Source organism: Oryctolagus cuniculus, chromosome 1, assembly GCF_051225735.1.
Source record: "Oryctolagus cuniculus isolate XC-2025 breed Fujian yellow rabbit chromosome 1, ASM5122573v1, whole genome shotgun sequence".
Taxonomy (NCBI): domain Eukaryota; kingdom Metazoa; phylum Chordata; class Mammalia; order Lagomorpha; family Leporidae; genus Oryctolagus; species Oryctolagus cuniculus.
In genome coordinates, this window is record NC_142867.1 from 66,701,330 (window position 1) to 66,724,037 (window position 22,708).

Sequence of the window (22,708 nt, forward strand, 5' to 3'; positions counted from 1 at the left end):
CACAGCTCATCCTGGGGAGCGGGGCTCAAGTGGCAAAGGCGGCTTCCTTCGCCTACTCGGCGGGGCCTCGCCAAGGAAATAAGATCAAGAAAGGAGCGTTCGTCTTCAGCATTTATTGGTAATCGGAAAAACGGTTTGTTGGTTGGTTTGTTTTTCTGAGCAAGCACAGACCACAAGCACGTCACAATCAATTGGCTATACATGAATATTTTTGTGATTCTCTCACTAACAGCAGGAATGAAATAGCACCAAGAGAGGTGTGCGCTACACATTAACATAGACAATCTGTGGTATACAACAAAACCCAGGCCACAAAATCGTAATTAGACACTTCCTGTCTGCCTCCAGGAGGTGAAGCTGCGTGGTATGGACTGGGTGTCAGCACAGGTAGGGACCCCAGAGCTGGGCTGGGGTGGGGGGTGCGCGTGCAGCCTTGGGGTGTTTGCCAGTAGGTGAGGCGGTCCAGGGGAGTATGGGAAAGGGAAAGGGAAAGGGATGGTCATGGGAGGTGTGGTCACCTGCAGAAAGGTGACACCGAAACACTGCCTGGGGAATGGAGATCCCCAGTGTGTCTGAGGGCCAGTAAGCTGGCTGTTTTCTTTGTGAACAGCAGAAGTGGAGGAAGTCTCTGGCCCGTGCTGTGACACATTCCCAAGTCAAGTGAGCTACAAACAGGGTTTTCTTGCTGGGGGTGCTAAAAAGAAGGGGGCACGCACAGGTGGGAAAAGGCATCACGCAGCTCACTGAAAGCCTCAGGCTGGACAAGGCAGGACACTCAGGCCCTGGGGCTGCGGGTGGGAGCAAAGCCCGAAGGCCCTAGAGGCAAACCAGACTTTGGGCAACTCCAGCTCTACATGATCACAGGGCTCAAGTCCCGAACAGCCTCCGGGGCAGCAGCTGTGCCTCGGGTAAGTGAACGCCCAGTGAGCCATCTCCTACATACTGTCAATTCGGGTTGACTTGAAGTACAGAGCATACATAATTATCCTAGGGAGAAGTCCGAACTGTGCCAGCATTGACCTATCTGTCTGGCTGATGCCAAACCTTGTGAGAAGGAACCTACGCAGGCGAACACTCCAGGTCTGGCTGGGGTGGTCAGAGTCTGCACCCAGGGTCATGCCCGTCCTTACCGGGTGGGTGTGCAGAGCTTGGGGTGCTGACACGCCTGCCTTCCTCAGTGCCTCCCCTGCCTTGCGCTGCTGTCCCCTGAGGTAGAAGGGAAGGTGGCAGTGGCCAGCCAAGCCCCTCGCTTCGAGGAGTTCTGTTCCATGGGCACACGCTGACTTGATTTGCCAAAGATTTTGCAACCAGCCCCAAGACGACAAACCAAATGGTGGAAGCAGAGACTTTGCTGCTCACAGGAAATCAGCGGGAGCTGGAGGGGGTAGGGTTCTGTTTACCTTAAACGCAGGGGCGGGGGCAGAAAGGACTTCTGCGGCCAGGGGCTGAGGCCTCCGCTCCCCATCACTCTGATGACAAAAGCAAAGCAAGCCTGGCGAGAGGCTTGACGTCACACAATGGCCCGGCGTTTCAGAACGCTGGGGACCACGAGGGCTTTGGGGACATGAGAGAGAACGTGAGCTGAGCAATATATACATATCACGTTTGCACAGACAATTGTTCCAGTAGATATTCTGGGTTCTCCTCACAAGCACTGGGGTGCTAAAACTCTTCACAACAACTCCCTAAAATTCCTACAACACAATTCTAGCACAGCTAAGGTGGCACCTACCACTCCCAGGGCTGCGGCCGTGTGCGCGCACACACACACACACACACACGCACACTTGACACAGAATACACTGAGAACCGCTTTTCTATTCATTACTAAGATCCCCAGGGCTCCCCTAGGCTGCAGCCTGGTCACAGGGGGTCCCTCTGACCTGAGGCTCAGAGTGTCCTGAGGAGCAGGCCAAGAACGACTGGGGAAGGGAGAGCAGACATCACTACACCTGCTACTACGTTCACATCCCGCCTGGGTTTTGAGGAGACAGAAGGCCACGCCCTAAGTACACAGCCCTACACCTACAGCTCCGTCCCTCAGTCACCTGCGCTTTGCAGAGTGGGCCGCACCGGCGAGCCAGTGTGCAGGGCTGAGCAGAGGAAAACTGCCTATGCTCTTCCTGCGACATCTGGAATGGACCCTGGCCTTGCTGTGGTCACCCGTGGCCAGCTGATGGGACACTGAACACAGACACACGTTTCTAACAGAAGCGTCTATGAGAAGGTTACTTCACACACACACACAACTCCATTTCACTGACATTAAGGCCAAGGTGGTTTTACTGCTTTTTCATCTTTCCATCATTTGTTCTTTCCCATTGCTGAAGCCCAAGCTGAGCTTCAGTGGCACAGAATGATTCTCTGAACCTCGGGGAGGAACACATGCACCCAGATTTCAGAATTGAGCAGGGACACAGACCGTGGGAAGTGAGGACGAGAGCCTCAGCCACCTGCCCGCACTACCAGGAAATGTGCTGGGCAGCCAGCTCGCAGGGGCCTCCCGCCTGCCTTCTGCACGAGCATACGGTCTTCTCCGGGGCTGGGGGCCCGCAGGACACAGGCAGACAGCGCTGCTTCCTGGTGTTCCAGGGGCCTGGTGGCTGGCCGCCTGGGTGGCCCTGGGAGGAGGCGTGGCCCTCAGTGTTGGAATCTGCGGCTGAAGAAAGCCACACCCAGGAGCCCCTGCAACACTCAGGACCAAGGCAGATGAGAAGCCTCTAATTAATTTTGTGGCCTTTTTTTGTTTGTTGGTTAAGGAGAGAGAGGAGAAAGGAGAGAGGAGAGAGGAGAGAGGAGAGAGGAGAGAGGAGAGAGGAGAGAGAGAGAGAGAAAGTACAGTGAAATTTACTCTTTCGCCTCAGCCAGTTTATTGTTCATCTCTTTGCTTTGCTCCTTGTCGTCGGGTTTGGTGGCGCCAGGGCCCTCTGCGCTCTTTTTCTTGGCGGCTTGGCCCGACGCCACCTGCTTGTCTTTGGCCTTCCTCGGAGGCTTATGGCTCGCTGAGGTCTTTTTTGGTTTGGAACTCTGAACACTAGGTTTCTCCACCTGCACGGAGAGACACAGACAGACGGCAAATACAGAAACACAGAAGGGGAGGGAGCGGGAGAGAGAGAATTGAGAGAAAACATTCCAGTGTTAATTGCAGGATGACAGGAGAGATGGGGTTTGGCCCTGGAGGAGCCCAGTGTCTGCTGCCGGTGACCTCCTACCCAAACTCCCCGGCCAGTCGGCTCAGCATCACCGCCACTGGCCTCCTGGGCTGCCCTGCCCTGCCAACCCTCCCCCAGGGGCGAGGTCCTCATTTGGCAGTATCTCCTGCCCTTCCTGGTGGGAAAATCGTACGCCTTCACCTTGTTCAACTCAGGCCCGGGCATGTGATTTGCTTTCGGCAGTGACATGTGAGGAGCGACGTGGGTCACCTCCGGCAGAGGCCTTGGGAGCCAGCCTGCACTTGCCAGCGTGCTCTTCCCCGCTGCACAGACAGACGGAGGAGCACAAGGCCAGGGCTGCAGGGCGCACTGATGCCGTGTCCCAGGCAGGGCAGACAGGAGCCCGTGTTCCTGCAGCCTGTGCTAGCTCCCCGGTTCTGAGGGCAGAGGGGCAGTGTGCTCCTGGGGATGTGTTATTTGGGCTGGGCATGTCCAGTGGCAGCCCAGCCACCAGCGCGGAGAGCGGAGAGTGGCCGGCCGACCCAGGCCTGCTCCACTCCCCCAGAGCTCCCTCCTCCGGCCGAGCCCTTGCTCTCAGCACACAGCCTTGCCTTTTCTTTCTCAGAGCACTCCAGGGCCTCTGGCACGAGCCCTTAACATGGTATCCACCCCCCCACACACACACCCCAATCCATCTCAGGATTTAATTTCCCCAGTGTTCCCCTTGAATCTTCTTTTGCCCCAAGCCAAGCCCATGTTCTGGGTGCCACCTCATCTGCGTGTGGACAGAGCTGCCCTTAGGCCCCATGGGCTGGGTCATTCTCTCGCTGAGGTCCAGTGGCTTTGTCAGCCCTGCCCTGTGAGTGATGAGGTAAACCAGTTGTTCTTACCTGCCTGGGACTCAGAGCTTTCCATCTGCAACCTGGAAGAGTCCCAGGCAGATGGGGTTGGTGAGTGACCTTACCTAGGAAGTGGCCCCAGGCCAAACGTAGCTCCACTGACTGTGAGACTAAAGCAGAGGGAAGCCCATCTCTTTAGGGTCGCGGGTAAGAGGAGCAGCCACAGAGTGAGCTAAGCTGCTTGGCGAGCGGGCATGACTCCCGTCCCACAGGCTGCATCTCTGCCCTGCTTCCCCGGCTCGGCTCGTGAGCCAAGTGACATGCCACTAAGGCAGGGTAGCGTCATGACAGAAAACGACGGAATCCACGCTCCCAACCCGCTCCTTTTGGTTAACAAGTTACTGGGAAAACGCCTCGCAGCTGGCGTGACAGGTGTGTTGAGAGTGCATGAGAACGGCAGGCGGATGGCGTTTGTAAGGGAGGAATGAGAGGGCAGGGGTCTTCAGGGCCTGGGGAGGAGGGAGGGGCCAGTGGCTGAAGCCGGCCAGAGGATGAGGCGGGGCCAGGGCGGGCGGGGAGGGGCCTCGACCCCGGGCCAGCCCCGCGGGGAGAGAAGCTCAGCTATTTCAAGCCATGGGGATTTGGAGCTGGGGGGATATGGTTTCTGCCAGGTTCTGTCTGGATTTCTCAGACTCAGAGGCTGGGTCTCGGGAACTCTGCCAGCCTCTCAGCTGCTTGGGTTTTAGGCACTCTTCCTTGTTAACCTTTCCTTTCGGTGCAAACCACGGTTCCCGGGGAAATGCCTTGCGCCTCAGTGTGCTGAAGAGACAGCCCTTCGGGGGCCGAGTGGGCAGCAGCCCAGGCCCCCGCTCCCTGCAGTGAGCAAGCTGGGTCTCACCTTCGGGGGTTCCTTGAAGGGCTCGCTGTAGAGGCTGCGTATCCGCCTGCGCTCCGTGCCCTTAGCGTCGGCCGCGGTCGGCTTGTTCGCCTCCCCCTTGAACTGGGCACTGTAGCTGGTCTCGTGAGCCATCTTATCATCCGGGGGCTTGTACTGAGATTTGGCTTTTATCGGCTTCACAGGCTTGATGTCCGTCCAGGCTCTGAATTCATTCCTGTCCGTCATAGAAAGTGACAGGAAACGTCATCTGCCTGGAATCAGTGACCCCCACCCAGGGCTGCAAGCCTGCGGGCTCCCGGGCAATGCTCCCAGCACCCCCGGGAGCGCGGCCGGCTTGTTGGCCTCACACTTTCATCATGAAAAGTGCAACCCTCCCTCCTGCAGAGTGGATCCATGCAGTGGCAACAGCAGGAGAGGCTGGACGAAGCCCAGCCCCTCTGACCCACGCCGTGTGAGGCCAGACAGGCAGTTCTAACTTTGCGGCCTCGGTCTCCCACCATGTGCCATGAAGCTGAGAAAACTCCAGCCACTCAGTCACTCCTGAGTTCATGACCCGAGTGCCTGCTCTAGCCAGGATTACAGAGCTGTAAGATTCAGTGAGACGGTGTGTGAGGCTCGCTGCCCGTCCACTGTGGTCCACCAACAAATGGCAGTCCCCTCCCTGCCTGTCCCAGAAGGCAGATCCTTGGATGCCCACAATCCTGAGGGCCAGTCTCCCCTGAGTAGCAGAAGGGCTCCTTCCTACAGTGCCAGCACTCCGACCGTCTCAATCACCAGATGCCAGTCCCCATGCAGGTGAGTCCTCCTGTTCTCCATGGTGAGTGGCTAGAGGTGCTGGCCCTAGTGGCCCTTGGTCTTTGTTTTTTTTTGGGTCAGCGTCAGTTTTCCTGTTCCCAGCAAACCTTCTCCTGGTTTCTCATCAGCTGTTTCTGGTCTGGGCTGAGCTGGAGGGAAGATGGCTGACAAGGTTCACGATAGGGCAAGATAAATGCCGTTGCTGATGGAGGCCACAAGGGGCCACCCTATGTGCTACACCCGTGGGATTGGATGCAAAAGCTCTGTGGCTCTCGAGAATTTTCCTGGAGTCTGCTTTCACCCGGGGCCAGGAGAAGGCAGGGTGGGGTGGCGTGGGGAGAGGTGTACGAATGGTGGTGGAATTGGGTGCTGCCAAGACCTGCGTGCACCCTCACCCATCACTCCCTTCCAGGGGGCTCAGAGATGAGTGCCTCGAACAAGGAGGCAGGAGGAAAGGTTTAGGGGTTCAAGCTCCAGCAGTCTCAGGAGCTGCACAAAAGCCCCCCCTTACTCACCCCCCCAACTATAAAATCGAAGAATTAGGTCCTTCCAATGTCCTTCTCACTGTGTGACCCTCTTAGCTGATAACGGCAGTTTGGCAACGCTGAGCCACTTATGGGTCATTTGATCACTCTTTTATTTATAAAAAGATCTATCTATTTATTTGAAAGGCAGAGACAGGGAGAGACAGAGAGATAGAGAGAGAGAGATCTTCCATATTCTGGTTCACTCCCCAAATGGCAGCAGTGGCCAGGACTGGGTCAGGCTGAAGCCAGGAGCCAAGAGCTTCCTCCAGGTCTCCCATGTGGGTCCAGGGGCCCAAGGACTTGGGCCATCTTCCACTGCTTTCCCAGATGCATTAACAGGGAGCTGGACTGGAAGTAGAACAGCCGGGACTATGACCATTGCCCAATGTGATGCCAGCATTGCAGGTGGCAACTTAACCTTACGCCACAACACCAGCCCCCATTTGATCTCTAGCTCTCTGGATTTCTCTGGGGGAAATGGCTTCCATGTGAAGACAGAGACCACTGTCTCTTAAGACATTGTCCTCTAAACTTCAAACCCACATCTGCAGTGAAGTCTGGGCGTCCACGCAGATGCCCCACCAACAGCTCTGACTCAGTATCCCCAGACCCAAATCTGTCTGTCCTTCCTTGTCAGCAGGTATTCTGTCTGCCTCCTTGTTCATCTTCAGCTGTTCATTCATTCACAAAATATTCACAGACTTTCCTGAGGGCTCACAGGTTACTGAACACCTTGGGACTCAAACAAGTCAGCCACTGGCCCTGAACCCAAGGAGTGGGAGGCGGGGTGTGAGGTTACTCCAGGGCAAGTCAGTGGGAGCCACGGAGGAGGAAGGACTGGGCAGCACGGCCTGGGAGCCAGGGCAGGATATCTGGAGTGGAGTCAGAGACGGGAGCAGGTTTCAGGCTGACTGGGGCTCGAATACAGAGGCCCACGGGCAGCGTGGCCCCCAGGGGACCTGCAGGTAGTGCGGGTGGTGGGGAAGGGCACAAGGGGCTATGGACAGATCGTGGAGGTCCTGCCAGGCAGCTCAGGGCTTGGGCTGCTCTGGCAGGAAGTGCCAGATGACCCTGGGCCAAGGATGCGTGTGGCTAGATTTGTTTTGGGAAGAGAAGTTTGGCAGCAGTGGGGATGGTAGACAGAGGGGAGGCTGGAGACCAAAGGCCAAGCAGGAGACTGCCAGGAGCCCTGCAGGAGCCCAAGGCAGGATGGTGGCAGTGGGGACAGGGGAGAAGGCACGGAGCCACGTGGGAGAATGGAGCTGAGGGAGGTGAGGGCCAGGCAGGAGTCTGGGGAGATGCGAGGCCTCGGGCCTGTAGCTGGGGAGTCTGGGAGGGGAATGGGATGGGGCACAGGGGCTGAGACCCTCCGGCCCCCATTAAGGCACCTCGCCCACCCCTGCATGAAGGCTGAGCTGGGTCACATCCTCACCGTGCTTCCTCTCCTGTCCACCTTCCCCAGGTTCAAGCTGGCGTCAGGACCCAACTTCTGAACCACCGTGGCCCCACACAGGCCAGAGGCTGGCCCAGCGTCCATGTGGGGCTCTGGCCACCATAACCTGCCAAACACATCAGGCTCTCCCTCCTGCTGCTGCCCTTTCGAGCCCAAGCCCTGCCTGTCTGATGGACTCCTAGTACTGGGGCCCGGACCTCCCAGTGCCAGCCCAGTAGCAACCTGGCTCCTGAATTTATGAGCCTAATGGTGGAAACCTCGGCTCTCTGCTCCCACCATGCCAACTTCCAGAATTAGGACTGAGACAGGTGCACACTGGCCCTGAGAACTGTCGGGGTCACATCTTGCAAGCAGTGTCTACAGTGGGCTGGGGTGGGTCTCCCTTGTGACCGTTGCTTTCCTTGTCATTGTGATGTGTGGAAGTTACAGGGGCAGGGTGGTCTGCACCTGCCAACGGCCCTCTCTCCCCTCCACCACGGGGCCATCGGTGGGCACTGTCATTTCAGGCTGGATGATGACTTACCTTCTGCACAGTTTCTGTAGGGGCAGAGATCTGGGACTGTGGGTAGCACAGTGCAGATAAGTGGGCCCAATCTCTATGCTGAGGTCTGGCTCCTTGGTTCATCATTTGTGCTGGGAAAATCAAGGGGAGAAGTGGGGCTGGCCCCCAATCCTCTAAGGAAAGGCAGAGCCAGGTCCAGGCAGAGCCGTCTCGTGGAGACGTGGAGGGCACAGGTGTTGGGAGCTGTGCCCCTACCTTTGAACAGCCATGGCATCACATTCAGAGTGGCTGCTGAGCGGGACTTTGGGACCCTGCTGGAGCAGGTGAAGTTTTCAGAGAAGTCAGCTCCTCCTGTCTAACCCCTCTGCCCCTGCCTCTCTCAGGCCCCAACGCCTCGTGTCCCGGGACCATGGTGGGCATCTCCTTGCTTCTGGCTCACCTGGCACATGCTGCCTCCCTACAGGTTCCGGATGCCCACAGGATGACGCCCAGACTCTGGTCCCTGCTAGTTCCCCTTAGGGTGGCAGGCAGGGCCCTGTAACTTGGCCCCATGCTACCTTTGGAGCCTTGGCTTCTTTATCATCACTGCCGTTTAGTGAGCATTCCCTGCATGCCAGGGCCTGTGTGGCGCTCTGCCCTCTGAGCTGCCCCTCCCATGCATGGGCTGCACTTGTCACTTCCTGTGCAGCCTCCCACCTGCCCTATTCTTTTCTCCTCACCTCCAGCCACTGGCATACTGTTGAGGTGGGGGCTAGTGCTCTCCCCTCCTGGCTGCTGCCCCAGCCCCACAGTGAGATAGAGCCTGTGGGTGGTCTGTGGTGAGACAAAGCAGGGCAGAGAACAGAACAGCCTGGAGCCATCATGAGAAGGCTGCAGAGCTGAGAATGCGCCTGCCCTGTCTGGGTCGTAGGACACAGAAAGACGTGGGCTATCAGAGGAGAAAACGAGGCCTTGGAGCACACGGCCCGCGGGAGGCTGGGGGGTACTATGCAGGTGAGAAGAAGCCCAGTGCTCGGGCCAGATCAGAGATGGTGGGTCACAGGGCAGAGCACGGGCGCGGGGCTCGGGGTGGAAACCCAAGCTCCATCCCAGCTGGAACCCCTGGGCCAGCCCCTCATCTGCTCTGAACACTTGAATGGACTGCGCACCGGCCCAGTCCCAGGACTGATGTGGAGGCTGAATGAGAAGGTGTTCAGGCAGACCTTTGGTTGAAGAGGACTGGACATGTGTACCAGAATTCCAAGCCCATGGTGGGTAACCACATAATGCATACATTGGGTTTTCATCACAGAATTGCTTATTTGAGAAACTATTGCGTATCGTGTACACTCAGGCGTGGAACCAGGGATGCAGTGCGCACGAGACGATGCAGCTCCTGCCTGCTGTCATCATGCCATGCTGTCGCGTGGGGAGGCAATCAAAGACCTGTGCAGCTCCTGCTATGTTCTGACCGTTGTGGTCAGCACTCTGGTGCCCAGAGTGGGTGAAATATGGGCGGCAGCTGCCAGCGCCAGGATTATTGCTGAGTGCATTTCAAGTTACATTCAAACAAAGCAGCATTCAGTGAGCGCCTGGATGATCGAATCTCCAAGCCCGAGGACCCACTGTAAACAGATGTTGGCCTTTGAAGGCCTTGTCCCACTTCAGCACATTTGCTGGCAGGGATTCAAGGGAGAGACTGAATGGGCCAATTATAGAGGGAGAGACTGGAGCCAGCCCGGGGCGTGGGGCATTCATGAAGCCAGGTTCCAGGAGAAGGACTGGGGGGCAGCGTGGGAGTGTGGGGAGAGGGATGGCCCTGGGAAGAAAGTGTGGGGGAAGAACAGAGCGCAGGCTGTTCTTGCATTCCCGACACTGCCGAGGAACGATGAAAGGAGAACCACTGTGAGGAGAACCTGCACGTGGCGATGGGGACGATCGATTCTCGATGCAAGTGGGGACTCACTGGGCTACTGCCGTGTGAAATTCCCATTTCACACCCGTGAGCCCCGGGTTTATTTATCGCGTGTTGAAATCCTCGGGAAATACCATTCCTTCCTCGTCCTCCTCACAACAAAATCTTCACGATTCTCCTGCTGCTTTATGCAGAAGGTGGCGCTTGTCAGGCTTAACGGTCTAAGATCTGCCCGTGGATTTCCACAGGTGACTTATGTTGCTGTAGAAACGCACTAAGCATTGTCTACACTTGTTATACCACAATGTTCTCCAAGAAGGGAAGCCGGCTCCCTCTGGAGCGCCGATGGAGGCAGGCAGCGAACAGAAGCTGGCAGCCGCCGCAGCACAGTGCTGCAGGAAGGTGGTTAAGAAGGGTCGGAGCTGTAGGCTAAACAGAAAGGATCTGTGTGCCTAGAAGGGTGCGAATGGCTTAGGGAGCCTCCTCGCTTCCTTCCGAGGGAAGTGGAAGATTTCTTCCTCCTGGCCAGAACCGACTGGGTCAGGACAGGGCTTGCACAGACACGTGGGTCTGTTTGGGTGTGGCTCTCAGCTGCTTTTGTGTGGAAAGGAGAAAAGGGAATTGGGCCGGGGTAGGGAAGCTTTTTTCCGCCAAGGGCCATTTGGATGCTTATTTTTTTTATTATTATTTTTTGACAGGCAGAGTGGACAGTGAGAGAGAGAGAGAGACAGAGAGAAAGGTCTTCCTTTGCCGTTGGTTCACCCTCCAATGGCCGCCGCGGCCAGTGCGCTGTGGCCAGCACACTGCACTGATCCGAAGGCAGGAGCCAGGTGCTTCTCCTGGTCTCCCATGGGGTTCAGGGCCCAAGCACTTGGACCATCCTCCACTGCACTCCCTGGCCACAGCAGAGAGCTGGCCTGGAAGAGGGGCAACTGGGACAGAATCCGGCGCCCCGACCAGGACTAGAACCTGTTGTGCTGGCGCCGCAAAGCGGAGGATTAGCCTGTTGAGCCTCAGTGCCGGCCCATTTGGATGTTTATAACATCATTTGCAAGCCACACGCCATCATCAACTTAACAAGTAGCCTGCAATCGGTTCCTTGAATTTGAGTCCTGCCCGCGGCTGCCTCGGCAGGGCCAGACCAGCGATTCTGTGTGTCCTGATGGCTGGCAGCCTGGACGCTCCCCACCCCTGAGAGAAGGCCAGTACTTAGTCACTTAGGATTGCCCGTCTCACCCAGCGATGCCCGACGGACATGGGCACACGGTGTACAATGGTTTTCTAAAATGAGGAAGGCATATACTTGGACTCCAGAAAAAATTTATATTAACAAAAATGTGAAGTGAATCTAATATGAATGGAAAACAAGGGGAAAAGAGTCCTCCCTCTGTTTCATATAGAAAGTCCCTGACATGGTGCTTAGTGGGCAATGGCAGATGTCAAGGCTCAGATCCTCTCATTAGGAGGATGGCTCATTCTCGTGCGGCTGCCACTAAGACTAGTCCTACGCTGCGTGCAGCTCACAGGCCCCTGGGCTGCCTCACACAAAGGAAGCCCATGTGCCCCATACTTATAGCATCACGAGGATGAGAAGCTAAACATCAAAACTGCTCAAAATATAGGAGTCGGTCCGATTCTGCGTGGGTTATTGTACACTGCAGGATTTACTAGGAACTCTGGGAAGAAAAGAGGGAAACTTAGAGAGCCCCAGCTGGCAGTGGTGGAGACAGGGCAGGGGAGTGTGGTGGTGAAGACAAGTGCATGCACACACACATCCCAAGTACAAAACAGCAAGAAACTTGATGGGCGACAACGTCATACAGAAGTGATCCCTCCAGCCTCCATCGCTGCCCCATCTCTGGGTTTATCAGCCCCGGGAACGCCAGGGCAGCTGTGCCACAGACCACAGAGTTCTCCAGGTGGCACTGGGAAGGAAGGTCGCACTCTTCCCGTTGCTTGGGTTCCCAAGAATCTGCATCTGTTCCTTATAGAATATATATCTGTTCCTTATATTTCCTCCTTAGGCAGGAAATCAGAATGTTGAGGCTGTGCCCTGAGAGGGGGGAGGGAGTGCTCCGTGCTTCCGGGGAGCAACTGAGGATTCTGGGAGTCCACTCCTGTGACATGCTCTATAAAAAGTCCCAGGGGCGGGTGTGCGGTACAGGGGCTGGACTGCCGCCAGGGCTGCCTGCATCCCATATCCTAGTGCTAGGGATTGAGCTCCGCCTCTGTTTCCAATCCAGCTTCCTGCTAACGCACACCCCTGGGGGCAGCAGATCATCAGCTAAGGTGCTTGGGTCCCTGCCACCCACGTGAGAGATTTGGATGGAGTACTGGGCTCTGGCTTTGGCCTGGCCCTGCCCTGGTGTTTGCAAGCATTTGGGGAATGAACCAGTGGATGCAAGATGTCTTTCTTTGTCTCTTTGCCTTTCAAATAAAAGTTTATAAAAACGGGCCAAGCACACTGTATTGTACATTTAGTGAAATACTCATTAAGTCTAAGTTGCCTCAAATCTTTTTTTTTTCTCTGTATGGAAAGTAATTAGTTATTTATTTAAAAGATTTATTTATTTGAAAGTCAGTTACAGAAAGAGACCCAGAGAGAGATCTTCCATCCACTGGTTCACTCCTCAGATGGCTGCAACAGCTTTACCCACTATACCACAACACTAGCCCTGTAATTAGTTATTTTTAAACAAATAAAGATGAGATGAAATTAACATCATTTTAGGCCTTCTTGAGAGTCATGCTAACATATTCTTTAAAATGTAGCTCTATTATAAGGGAATACCAGAATCAACTTTATGTTAGCAAATATAAATAACATGGGGAAATTCTTAGAAAGATACAAATTACAAAACCTGACTCAAGAAGAAACACAGGAAATCTGGGTAGACCTACATCAAGAAAAGAAACTGAATTAGTAACTTAAAAATCTTCACACAAGGCAAGTCCAGTTCTATGTGGCTTCACTTGTGACTTATATCAAACATTGAAATATGAAACACCAATCTTAACAACCACTTCAAAAAACAGAGAAAGAGGAAACATTTCCCTACTCATTTTAAGAGGCCAATTTTACTCTGATACCCTAATACATTACAAGGAAAGAAAAGTATAAGTCAGTATGCCTCGTGATTATAAATGCTAATGCTCTCAACAAAGTATTAATAAATCAAATCAAATAACACATAACAAGATTTCAACACCATGAACAAGTTTATACCGGGGTACAAGGTTAGCTTAACATCCCACATCACTAATGCAATCTATCATATTGATAAAAATAAAAACAGAAACTGGGCTGGGCATCTGCTCCTGTGGTGGACACTGGTTGGGAACGCTCGCATCCTATATTGGAGTGCTTACATTTGAGTCCTGCCTCTACGCTTGATTCCAGCTTCCTGCTCATGTGTGCCCTGGGAGGCAGCAGTGAGGGCTCAGGTATCCGGGTCCCTGCCACCCACATGGGAGACCTGGACTGGGCTGGGTTCCCAGCTCTTGGCTTCAGACTAGCCCAACTCTGGCTGTTATGGGCATTTAGGCAATGAATCAGTAGATGGGAATGCTCTCTCGCTCGCTTGCTCTCTCTCTCCATCCCTCCCCTCTCAAACAAGTTAAGTAAATAATTCCAAAAAATTTAAAAAGACATAACCATTTACATAGGGAAACCATGTCGTAGACATAGAGAAGTTATGTGATGAAATCAAACTTTTTTTCATGATTAAAATGATTTTATTAATCTAGAACTAGGAGGGAAGCTTCTCCATTCAATAGAGGGTGTCTACAAAAATCCTCTGACTGACACAGTACTCAACGGTAGAAGAAGCTAAGTCCACTCTCATCACTTCCACTCAGTATTGTACAGGAGGTCATGGCCCATGTAAAAAAGGAAAGAAAAGGAATTAAAAGCATATAGAAAAGAAGTAAAACTCATTATTTGCATAGAACAGGATCTTGGATTTAGGAATCCTCAGGAATCTAAAGAAAAGAGAAAAGAGCTTTTGGGCCGGGCATTTGGCTCTTACACACTGGTTAGGGTTGCCAGTGCCACGTACTGCAGTGCCTGGGTTCAGCTTGTGGCTCCAACTCCTGATTCCAGCTTCCTGGACCATGGGGACAGCACTGGTGGCTCTGGTAACGGCCCCTGCTGTGGGGGTGACCTGGACTGAGTTCCCAGCCTCTAGCCATTGAGGGCATTTAGGGAGTCAATCAGCAGATGGGAGCTCTTTCTGTCTGGCCGGCTGGCTCCAACTTAAAAAATAAAAAAAGCTACAAAAACAAATGGTTAGGTTTAGCAAGGTTGTTGCACTGGTAACAGGGGGGAAATAGAACTTTCAAAAATCCATTCACAGTAGCGTCAAAGTCAATGAAATACTCAGGGATACATTTAACAAAAGAAGTGTGATACCCATACACTGAAAACGACACAACACCATGCCACAGCGCTAGACACTGTGCAGCTGTTATAAGTAAAGAGAGATCAGATTCATACATTGGGGCATTCAATACTGCCAAACTGATAGTTCTCCAGGAATCAATCTATAAATGGAAAGCGACCCCTACCAAAATCCCAGCAGGACTCTGTAGAAAATGACGAGCTGATCTAAGATTTACATGGAAATGCAAAAGGTCTAGAACTGCCCAGCCAGTTGTGAGAAAGCAACACAGTCTGAGGCTTCACACCAGCTGGTTTCATGCTTGTGGAAAGCCACAGGAAATCAAGTGTGTTACTGATGTAAACACAGACACAGACATCCATGACCAGAGTCCAGAAATACTCGTATGTACACAGTCGCTCGAGGGCCCGCTCACACCGGCTCCCAGAGCTGATCCTTAAATATTCAGGAATCGGGTGGCTGCGTGTTCAACCACTGATAACTAGGAATCAGCCACTAGAGGGCGCTCTCAGCAGATGAGCCAACACACACAGGAGGCTCCTGGTTTTTTCCAGGTAGTAGCTGTGAAACAGTTACCTTCATAGCACTGGCTCACATATCCAGTCAACATTCAGACCAATATGTTAAGGCAATTCAACAGATCAAAGGATCGCCTTTTCAATAAACGGTGCTGGGAAAACTGGATATCGACACCCAAAGAAAATGAACTTCTACCATTACCTTATCCCACACGTAAAAACTCATTAGAAATGGACTGAATCATAAACCTTCTAGAAGAAAACTTAAGAGAACACCTTTTTGACCTTGGTAGTCATGAGTTCTTAGATATGACACAAACTCCCAAAATAATTAAGGAAAAAATGATATATTGAAGTTAATGAAAATAAAAAAAAAATTTTACTTTTAAAAAGTGACCATTATGACAATGAAAAGATAACCCATAGTCTGAGAGAAAATGTTTGCAAAGCATCCACCTCATAAAGGATTTCTATCTGGAGTGTATAAAGACTTCTTAAAACTCAATGTAAGATAATAAAATTTTAAAATGTAAAAAATATTAATAGACATTTCACCAAAGAAAACATACAAGTGGCAAATAAGCATAGAAAAAAGATGCCCAACACTATTGGTAATTAGGAAAGTATATAAATTAAAGCTCCAGAGAAATCCCAGTGCACAGTCACTAAGATAAAGTGGCTGAAGGACACTGATAATCCTACATGTTGCCAAGGATGGGAAACGCATAGTTTCTCACAGATCACGATGGGAATATAGCATGGTACAGCCACTTCAGGGAAAAAAACACTTTTTCAAAGTTAACTGCATAACTAATTTATGAGCTAGCAATTCTACCAAGTACCAAAGAGAAATGCAACACCCATCTACAAACACTTGTACATGAAAACCAGTATTTGGCCGGCGCCACAGCTCACTAGGCTAATCCTCCGCCTAGCGGCGCCAGCACACCGGGTTCTAGTCCCAGTCGGGGGGCCGGATTCTGTCCCGGTTGCCCTTCTTCCAGGCCATCTCTCTGCTGTGGCCCGGGAGTGCAGTGGAGGGTGGCCCAAGTGCTTGGGCCCTGCACCCCATGGGAGACCAGAGAAGCACCTGACTCCTGGGTTCGGATCAGTGCGGTGCGCCGGCTGCAGCGCGCCGGCCGCAGAGGCCACTGGAGGGTGAACAACGGCAAAGGAAGACCTTTCTCTCTGTCTCTCTCTCTCTCACTATCCACTCTGCCTGTCAAAAAATAAGAAAAGAAAAAAATTAAAAAAGAAAAAAAAAAAGAAAACCAGTATTATTCATGGTAGCCAAAAAGCTAGCAGCATCTCAAATGTCTATCGCCTAATGAACAAATGGACAGAGTGGGTACATAGCCACCTACATGGAATACCTCTCAGCAATGAAGAGGAATGCACCGATGTGAGTCTTAAAAATATCCTACTAAAAAGGAGCCTTACAGAAAATACAACGTAATTCATTAGCACGAAAAGGGCAAAGTGTTAGAAGAGTCCTGGGAGCCAGAGGGAGGAGCCTGGAAGTGTCTCTCAGGGGTGGTCTAAATTTACTAAATCTCATCTAATTATACACTTTTTTCTTTTTTTAAATTTGTATGTACTCATAAATACAACATTAGATACGTGGTGATTCTTCCCACTGTACCCGCCCTCCCACCCACTCTCCCACCCCTCTTCCTCCTCTCTTTCCTGTTTAGTCTGAGAAAGACAAAGGAAATAATAAAAACACCGAGAGAGCGGGTGCTCAGCAGTCTGGACAAGGGCTGTGCTACGTTGCTGCTTCTCGAAGGCGGTTTTGCACCCCCCCCCCCCGCCCCTTCCTCTGTTCCTTTCCTCCCTCCCTCTTCTTTCCTTTTGGAAACTTAATTATCTTTAGAGAACCCAAGGATGATACATCTTTAGTGAGCTCTTGAACATAATTATAACTTTAGGAGACATCATAATATCATCCATTTAATACGCTAAAAGGAAGTGATTCTTTTTTTTTTTTTTTTTTGACAGGCAGAGTTAGACAGTGAGAGAGAGAGAGAGAGAGAGAGAGAGAGAGAGACAGAGAGAAAGGTCTTCTTTCTGTTGGTTCATCCCCCAAATAGCCGCTAACGCCGGCACATTGTGCTGATCCGATGCCAGGAACCCGGAGCTTCCTCCTGGTCTCCAATGGGGTGACCCATGGCCCAAGCACTTGGGCCATCCTCCACTGCCCTCCTGGGCCACAGCAGAGAGCTGGACTAGAAGAGTGTCGCTCCCCCTCTTCGTGGAGGAACGACACTAAACCCTGCCTAGGCTTCATATCCGAGTCACAGCACCATTATGCCTCCTAAGCTTCCTATCCGAGTCACGGCACCATTATGTCGCTCCTCCTCTTCACGGAGGAACGACACAGGACCCTGCGCTGTACTTTTGTCTGCTCGGCCCTTCCCGGGTTTGCTGCTGGTTCTTCCCGGGTTGGCTACCGTCCCTTCCACCTCTGTGGAAGGGCGGTTCCCCCTGCCACTTTCCCCACTTCCGTGGGGGAGCGGCACACCGCCGGCCGGCTCTCTCGGGGGCTGCACAGGTGTTCCTTCAGATAGATGTTCCCGGTGCATGTTGTCTCTCTCCTCCTTTATAGTCCTCTTCCACCAATCCCAACTCTGCTACCCACACGCCGAGTACGCTGCTCTCCTCCAATCGGGAGCAGGATCAGCTCCTGCAGGTCATCACTCAAGTTGGCGAGAGGCAGCTGCGTAGAAGTTGTTACTCCCTTCTCAGCGCCATATTGTGGGAGAGCAGATGCATAGAATAAGTCTTAATTCCAGTAACAGTCTAGTCCGAGTTGTTCCCCACAGAAGAGGAGCAACCAGGACAGAATCTGGCGCCCCAACCAGGACTAGAACCCGGTGTGCTGGCGCTGCAGGCGGAGGATTAGCCTAGCGAGCCATGGCGCCGGCCCAGGAAGTGATTCTTGAGAACAAGTTTTACTGTTAAGTTTCATGATACAACTCTTTGGGGACAGAGGTCCTGCATGGGAAGTTAGGGCACAGTGACTCTTGTTTATTTAACCAATAACACTCTTATGTATGACATCAGTGATCACCCAAGGCTCTTGACATGAGCTGCCTGGGCTGTGGAAGCCTTTTGGCTCTACCAGCTCGACAAGGCCATAAGCGAAGTGGACGTTCTCTGCTCCCTTCAGAGAGAAGCACATCCTTCTTTGGTGGCCACTCCTTTCCAATGGGGTCTCACCCACAGAGGTTAAAAATGTACTTTTAAAAGGAAAGTTTTTAATTTTGTAAATACATATTTCTAGATTTTTATTTATTTACTTTCATTTGATTTGAAAGGCAGGGAGCAAGAGAGAGAGGTTGATTTTCCATCTTCTGACTCACAACAGCCAGGGCTGGGCCAGGTGGATGCTGGGGCTGGGAACTCCATCAGGGTCTCCCACATGGTGGCAGGCACTCAAGCAGTTGAGCCATGGTTTGCTGCCTCCCAGGACACGCGTTGGCAGGAAGCTGGATCTGCAGCAGAGCTGCGGGACTCGGCCCAGGCACTCCAGTATGGGATGTGGGATCCCAGGCGGCAAACGCCTCTCCAAAGGGGGAGAGTTTGATTTGTAAGTTACACATCAAAGCTGCTTCAAAGTCCAGCCGGAACGTCCCTTCTACAGAGCGCTCCGCGCCTCCTCCGGCGCCCTGGGACTTCTGTGTGCTGGCCTGGCCGAGCCCTCAGGCTGTGCCCAAGAAGGTCACGGTGGCTTCGGGTTCCTCTGTGTCCCCGGAGCCTGGTACATTCCAGCAGGAATGCACACGAACTGACACTTCTTTGCATTTTTAATTGCAAATGTAACCTATAACGACTACTCTTGTTCCATTTGCTTTTTCTTACTATTTTGTAGGAATTCTCGGTACCAGAGATAGAAATAAAAGATCATTCTGTGTGCCTGTGTTTCCCAGTTTGCTTTTTGCCTGTGTCTCGGTATGAGGATGGAGTGTGTATGTGGTCTAACCTGTGTTTTCCTTGGCTGTATCTGCTCTTACGGTTATGCTTCACAAGTCCTTCCCACTCCCTAATCGTATAGAAGCTTATCTGTAATTTCTTCTTTGCATATTGTGTGTAGCTCACACTTAAACCCTTAGTTGCTGGGGAGCATGGCTATTTCCACGGAGACTGACAAAACAGAAGAAGCAGGATGCCCATGGGCAGGGATGTGGGGAAAGCAGCGGGCCCCGGACCAGCGGGCTCCCCACGAGCCCTGGCCTGCGGAGTCTGGCCCACTGCGGCCACTCAGGGACTACTTGTGGAACATGTGAACAATGAGCGACGCCTTTCCCACTGCTACCTGCTGGTCGGACGAGTCCACTTCTGGGATGTCGTCCGGAAGACATCCCGCGGGAAGGCTGCACACCGCTGCTGTGTGTGGAAGTACGGACGAACTCTAAGTCTGATCGTCTGGGGCATGGACTGAACCTCAGTAAGCATTAAACAGTATCGAGTCTGAAAACACAAGCCAGTGAGCGCCATGAGGCCGCTTTTGCTCCGTTGGATGTCACTTTTGTTTCCTGGTGCCGATGAGCCCCAGGGAGCGATGCCCGTGGCGCTCCTGCCTCTGTCTGGGAAGTGGGGGTCCTGGGAGCCCTGAGAAGTGCAGGCGTGGCCTGGGAGTGACTCCCCCCGGCGCAGCTAACCTCCCCTGTTTTCTCTCCACTCCTGCCAGGTTGCCAGCTCCGAGAGAAGGAGGAGACGTTCTCGGCGGTGTCCCAGTGAGAAAACGGGAGACTGGCTGCTTCCAGGCCGTGAAGTCCACAGGGTTTTCCTCCAAAGTGGGATCCAGAAGCTCACGATGAAGCTGGAGCATGAAGCCCGGGTGACAGGATCGGTGTGGCTGACACCTTCACAAAAGGCCAGCTGCTCAGGGGTGACAGGCGATGGTGGGCCGCAGCTGTGTGGCTTCCACATTCCCTCTGTGGGGTGGGTGGGGGCGGGTGGAGCTCCCACGTGCACGTGCTCTTCCCCTCAGCACTGTGCCGTGAGGCGGCTCCTGGGTCCCAGGGAGGTGCAAGATGCCAGGCCTTCCATGAGGCGTCACGGTTAGTCCAGGCTAGACCGGAGCCCAGGCCTGCCCAATTCACAGCTCGAGCTCTACAGGCTGCCTGCGGACACTGGAAGTGCTTTCATTCATCTGGGTCCCACGGCCTGACCTTGCCTTGGATCCTTTCTCTTCCCTTTTCTGGTGGGAAATCACTGCTTCAACATGGGACTCAAATGTAGGCAAGGACAGCAGAAGCGAGAAAGAGGTAAAGGCAGCAGCCAGCCTGGTGTGTGGGCCCATCCGGAGGAGGGCCACAGCGCTTAGCAAGGCACGTGGCACCCGCCTGCCAGGCCCCGGGCGGCCAGCACGCACACCATGCCCGTGGCAGGTGCTTGGCTGACATTTTAAGCACTGTCTGATGGCCCGAGCCCCTGCCGGCACAGGCAGGCTCTTTGAGGTGGAGAAGGGAGGCACTGGGGTTCCTGCGATGCTTCCCTGCGCCGAGCTTTGCAGAGCTGATCACCCCACAAACTCCTGAGCTCAGCCCCATGCTTGGTGTTGTCCTGTGTCGTGGAAGGGATGTTCAGCTGGGCCAACAAAGCCCTGGAAAACACCTCTCATCATGAGCCAGAAGCAATTAATACTTCCCAGAGCCCCTCCCCCGCAGGGCCCCTACTTTCCCACTCAGCTGTGCAGTCCTCAGGTGGCAGCCTGTGACTGAGGGGACGAGAAGGGGACGCAGGGACCTGAGCTTGCCAGATGCTTCACAAAGATACACTCTTGCTTTTTTTTTAATTAAAAAAAAACCTTAATTTTGATTAAAAAAAAGATTTTTAATTTGAAAGGCACAATGACAGAGAAAGAGATTGAGAGGGAGAGGAGAGAGAGTGCTTCCACTTATTTACTGGTTCACTCCCCAAATAGCCACAGCAGCTGGGCCAGGCCACAGCCCCAGGAGTCCAGAACTCCACCCAGGTCTCTCCTATGGGCAGCAGAAACCCAAGGACTTGTGCCATCATGCGCTGCCTCCAGGGACGCTTCAGCAGGAAGCTGGATTGGAAGCGGGGCAGCCAGGACTTGAACTGGTGCTGATAGGGCACGCCGGCGTTGCAAGCAGTGTGGCCACGACAACCACCCCGCAGCCTCAACTTTAATCTCCATGATAATGCTGTAAGGCAGGGCTTTCCTCTACTTAAACATAGTTATGTATTTTATTTGACAGAGATAGCAAGAGATAGAGATCTCCCACCTGCTGCTTTACTCCCCCAAAACCTGCAATGGCCTGGGCTAGACCCAACCAAAGCCAGGATCCTGGAACTTAATCCAAGTCTCCTGTATGGGGGCAGGGACCCAACTACTCTAGCCATCGCCTGCAAACGCCCAGGGTGTGCTCCCCTATTTTAATAAAAGAGAAAAACCAAGGTTCTGAGAATCGAGTAATTTGCTCAAGGGCACACAGCTAGCAAACAAAAGGACCAAAAATCAAATTTAGGAGTGAACAACTCATTATAGAGTTGACATTTTCCCATTAATTTTAATATTAGTTTCTTTATGGAAAACAACCCCACAAATTGTGTCTCTCATTTAAATATCAAAAGCAGATTTGGCACTAAGTCTCTTGTGCAGCCTGCATTCCCAGAAGGGAGGCCCACTTGGCCTGGCTGCAGAGATGCTTGGCCTGGCTAACCGACCCCTGCCCTCCGCCTCTGGGGGATAAGGCCAGGCTCCTCACCAGACATGCGTCCAGCCCTCGGGTGCACCTGTTGCCTCCCACGCTCCTCCCTGAGCAGCTTGTCCACACCACACAGGTATTTGGTCTCTGCTGATGTTGTTCTCTCCTTCTAGGATGCTCCCCCAGTTCGCACACGCATGCTTCACTCCACTTAAATGTCATCTCTGAGAGTCCTTGCTGACCCTTAGGCAGGTCGGGGACTCCCACCCAGTGCTCAGAGTACATCATCCCTTGCCAAGGCCACACTCCCCTCTGGGTTGCCACCCTTGAGAACGGGAATGCTATCTGAGCCCCCAGAGCCCAGCCCGGGGCCAGCACACAGCAGGCACCCAGAACGGCTCGCTGAGCCATCGCGATTGTGTGAGAACTGCAGGGTGGCAGAACTGGATGGCCCCTGAAGGTGCCCGCCTCATCTTACAGCAGAGAATGAGTACATGGAGGACAGGAGGGACAGGGACGGGGCCAGCCAGGAGCTCTGACTCTGGAAGTAGCAGGAACCCCTCAGGGAGAGACATGACATTGAGCTACTTTGTTTAGGCGACTCGGGCCACTTGGGGACAATGAGAGGCTGGACCGAGGAGAAGAGACAAGGTTGCTGACTCATGCCTTCATTATGTAATGATGATCTGACTTGTGGACTAAGAAATCATTTAATTCACCTGTTGAGTTCCGGCAGCAGTTATTAGACGGTTACTCTTCACGAGTGCCTGCCGTGTATCAGGTGTTTTGCATTCATTATTTAATCCTCAGAGTTGCCTTTTGAGATGGACACAGTTTCCATTTTATTGATGAAGAAAGTAAGCTCGGAGAGGTGAAGTGACATGACTTATGCCTCAAAACATCTAAGATTCAGGCAAGACAAGGGTACCCAGCAGGTGAAGCTGCCACATGCAATATCACCATCCCACATGGCTGCCAGTTTGAGTCCCAGCTGTTATCGTTGTTGTTGTTGTTGTTCTTCTTCTTTAAGGTTTTATTTATTTGAGAGGTAGA

The 22,708-nt window shown here is 52.9% G+C and overlaps 1 protein-coding gene across 2 annotated transcripts in view; it reads right to left on the reverse strand.

Annotated features, from left to right (window-relative positions):
- MAP6 (microtubule associated protein 6) overlaps positions 1–22,708 on the reverse strand; it is a 70,345-nt gene that overhangs the window by 13,752 nt on the left and 33,885 nt on the right. Inside the window, exons 2-3 of one of the 2 annotated variants that reach the window (XM_070075499.2) lie at positions 4,890–5,103; positions 2,852–3,048 (exon numbers count right to left, since the gene is read on the reverse strand). In XM_070075499.2, the coding sequence (XP_069931600.2) occupies positions 2,852–3,048; positions 4,890–5,103 (411 nt within the window). The remainder of the gene's footprint in view (positions 1–2,851; positions 3,049–4,889; positions 5,104–22,708) is intronic. The other variant, XM_008263854.5, reaches the window with a different exon arrangement.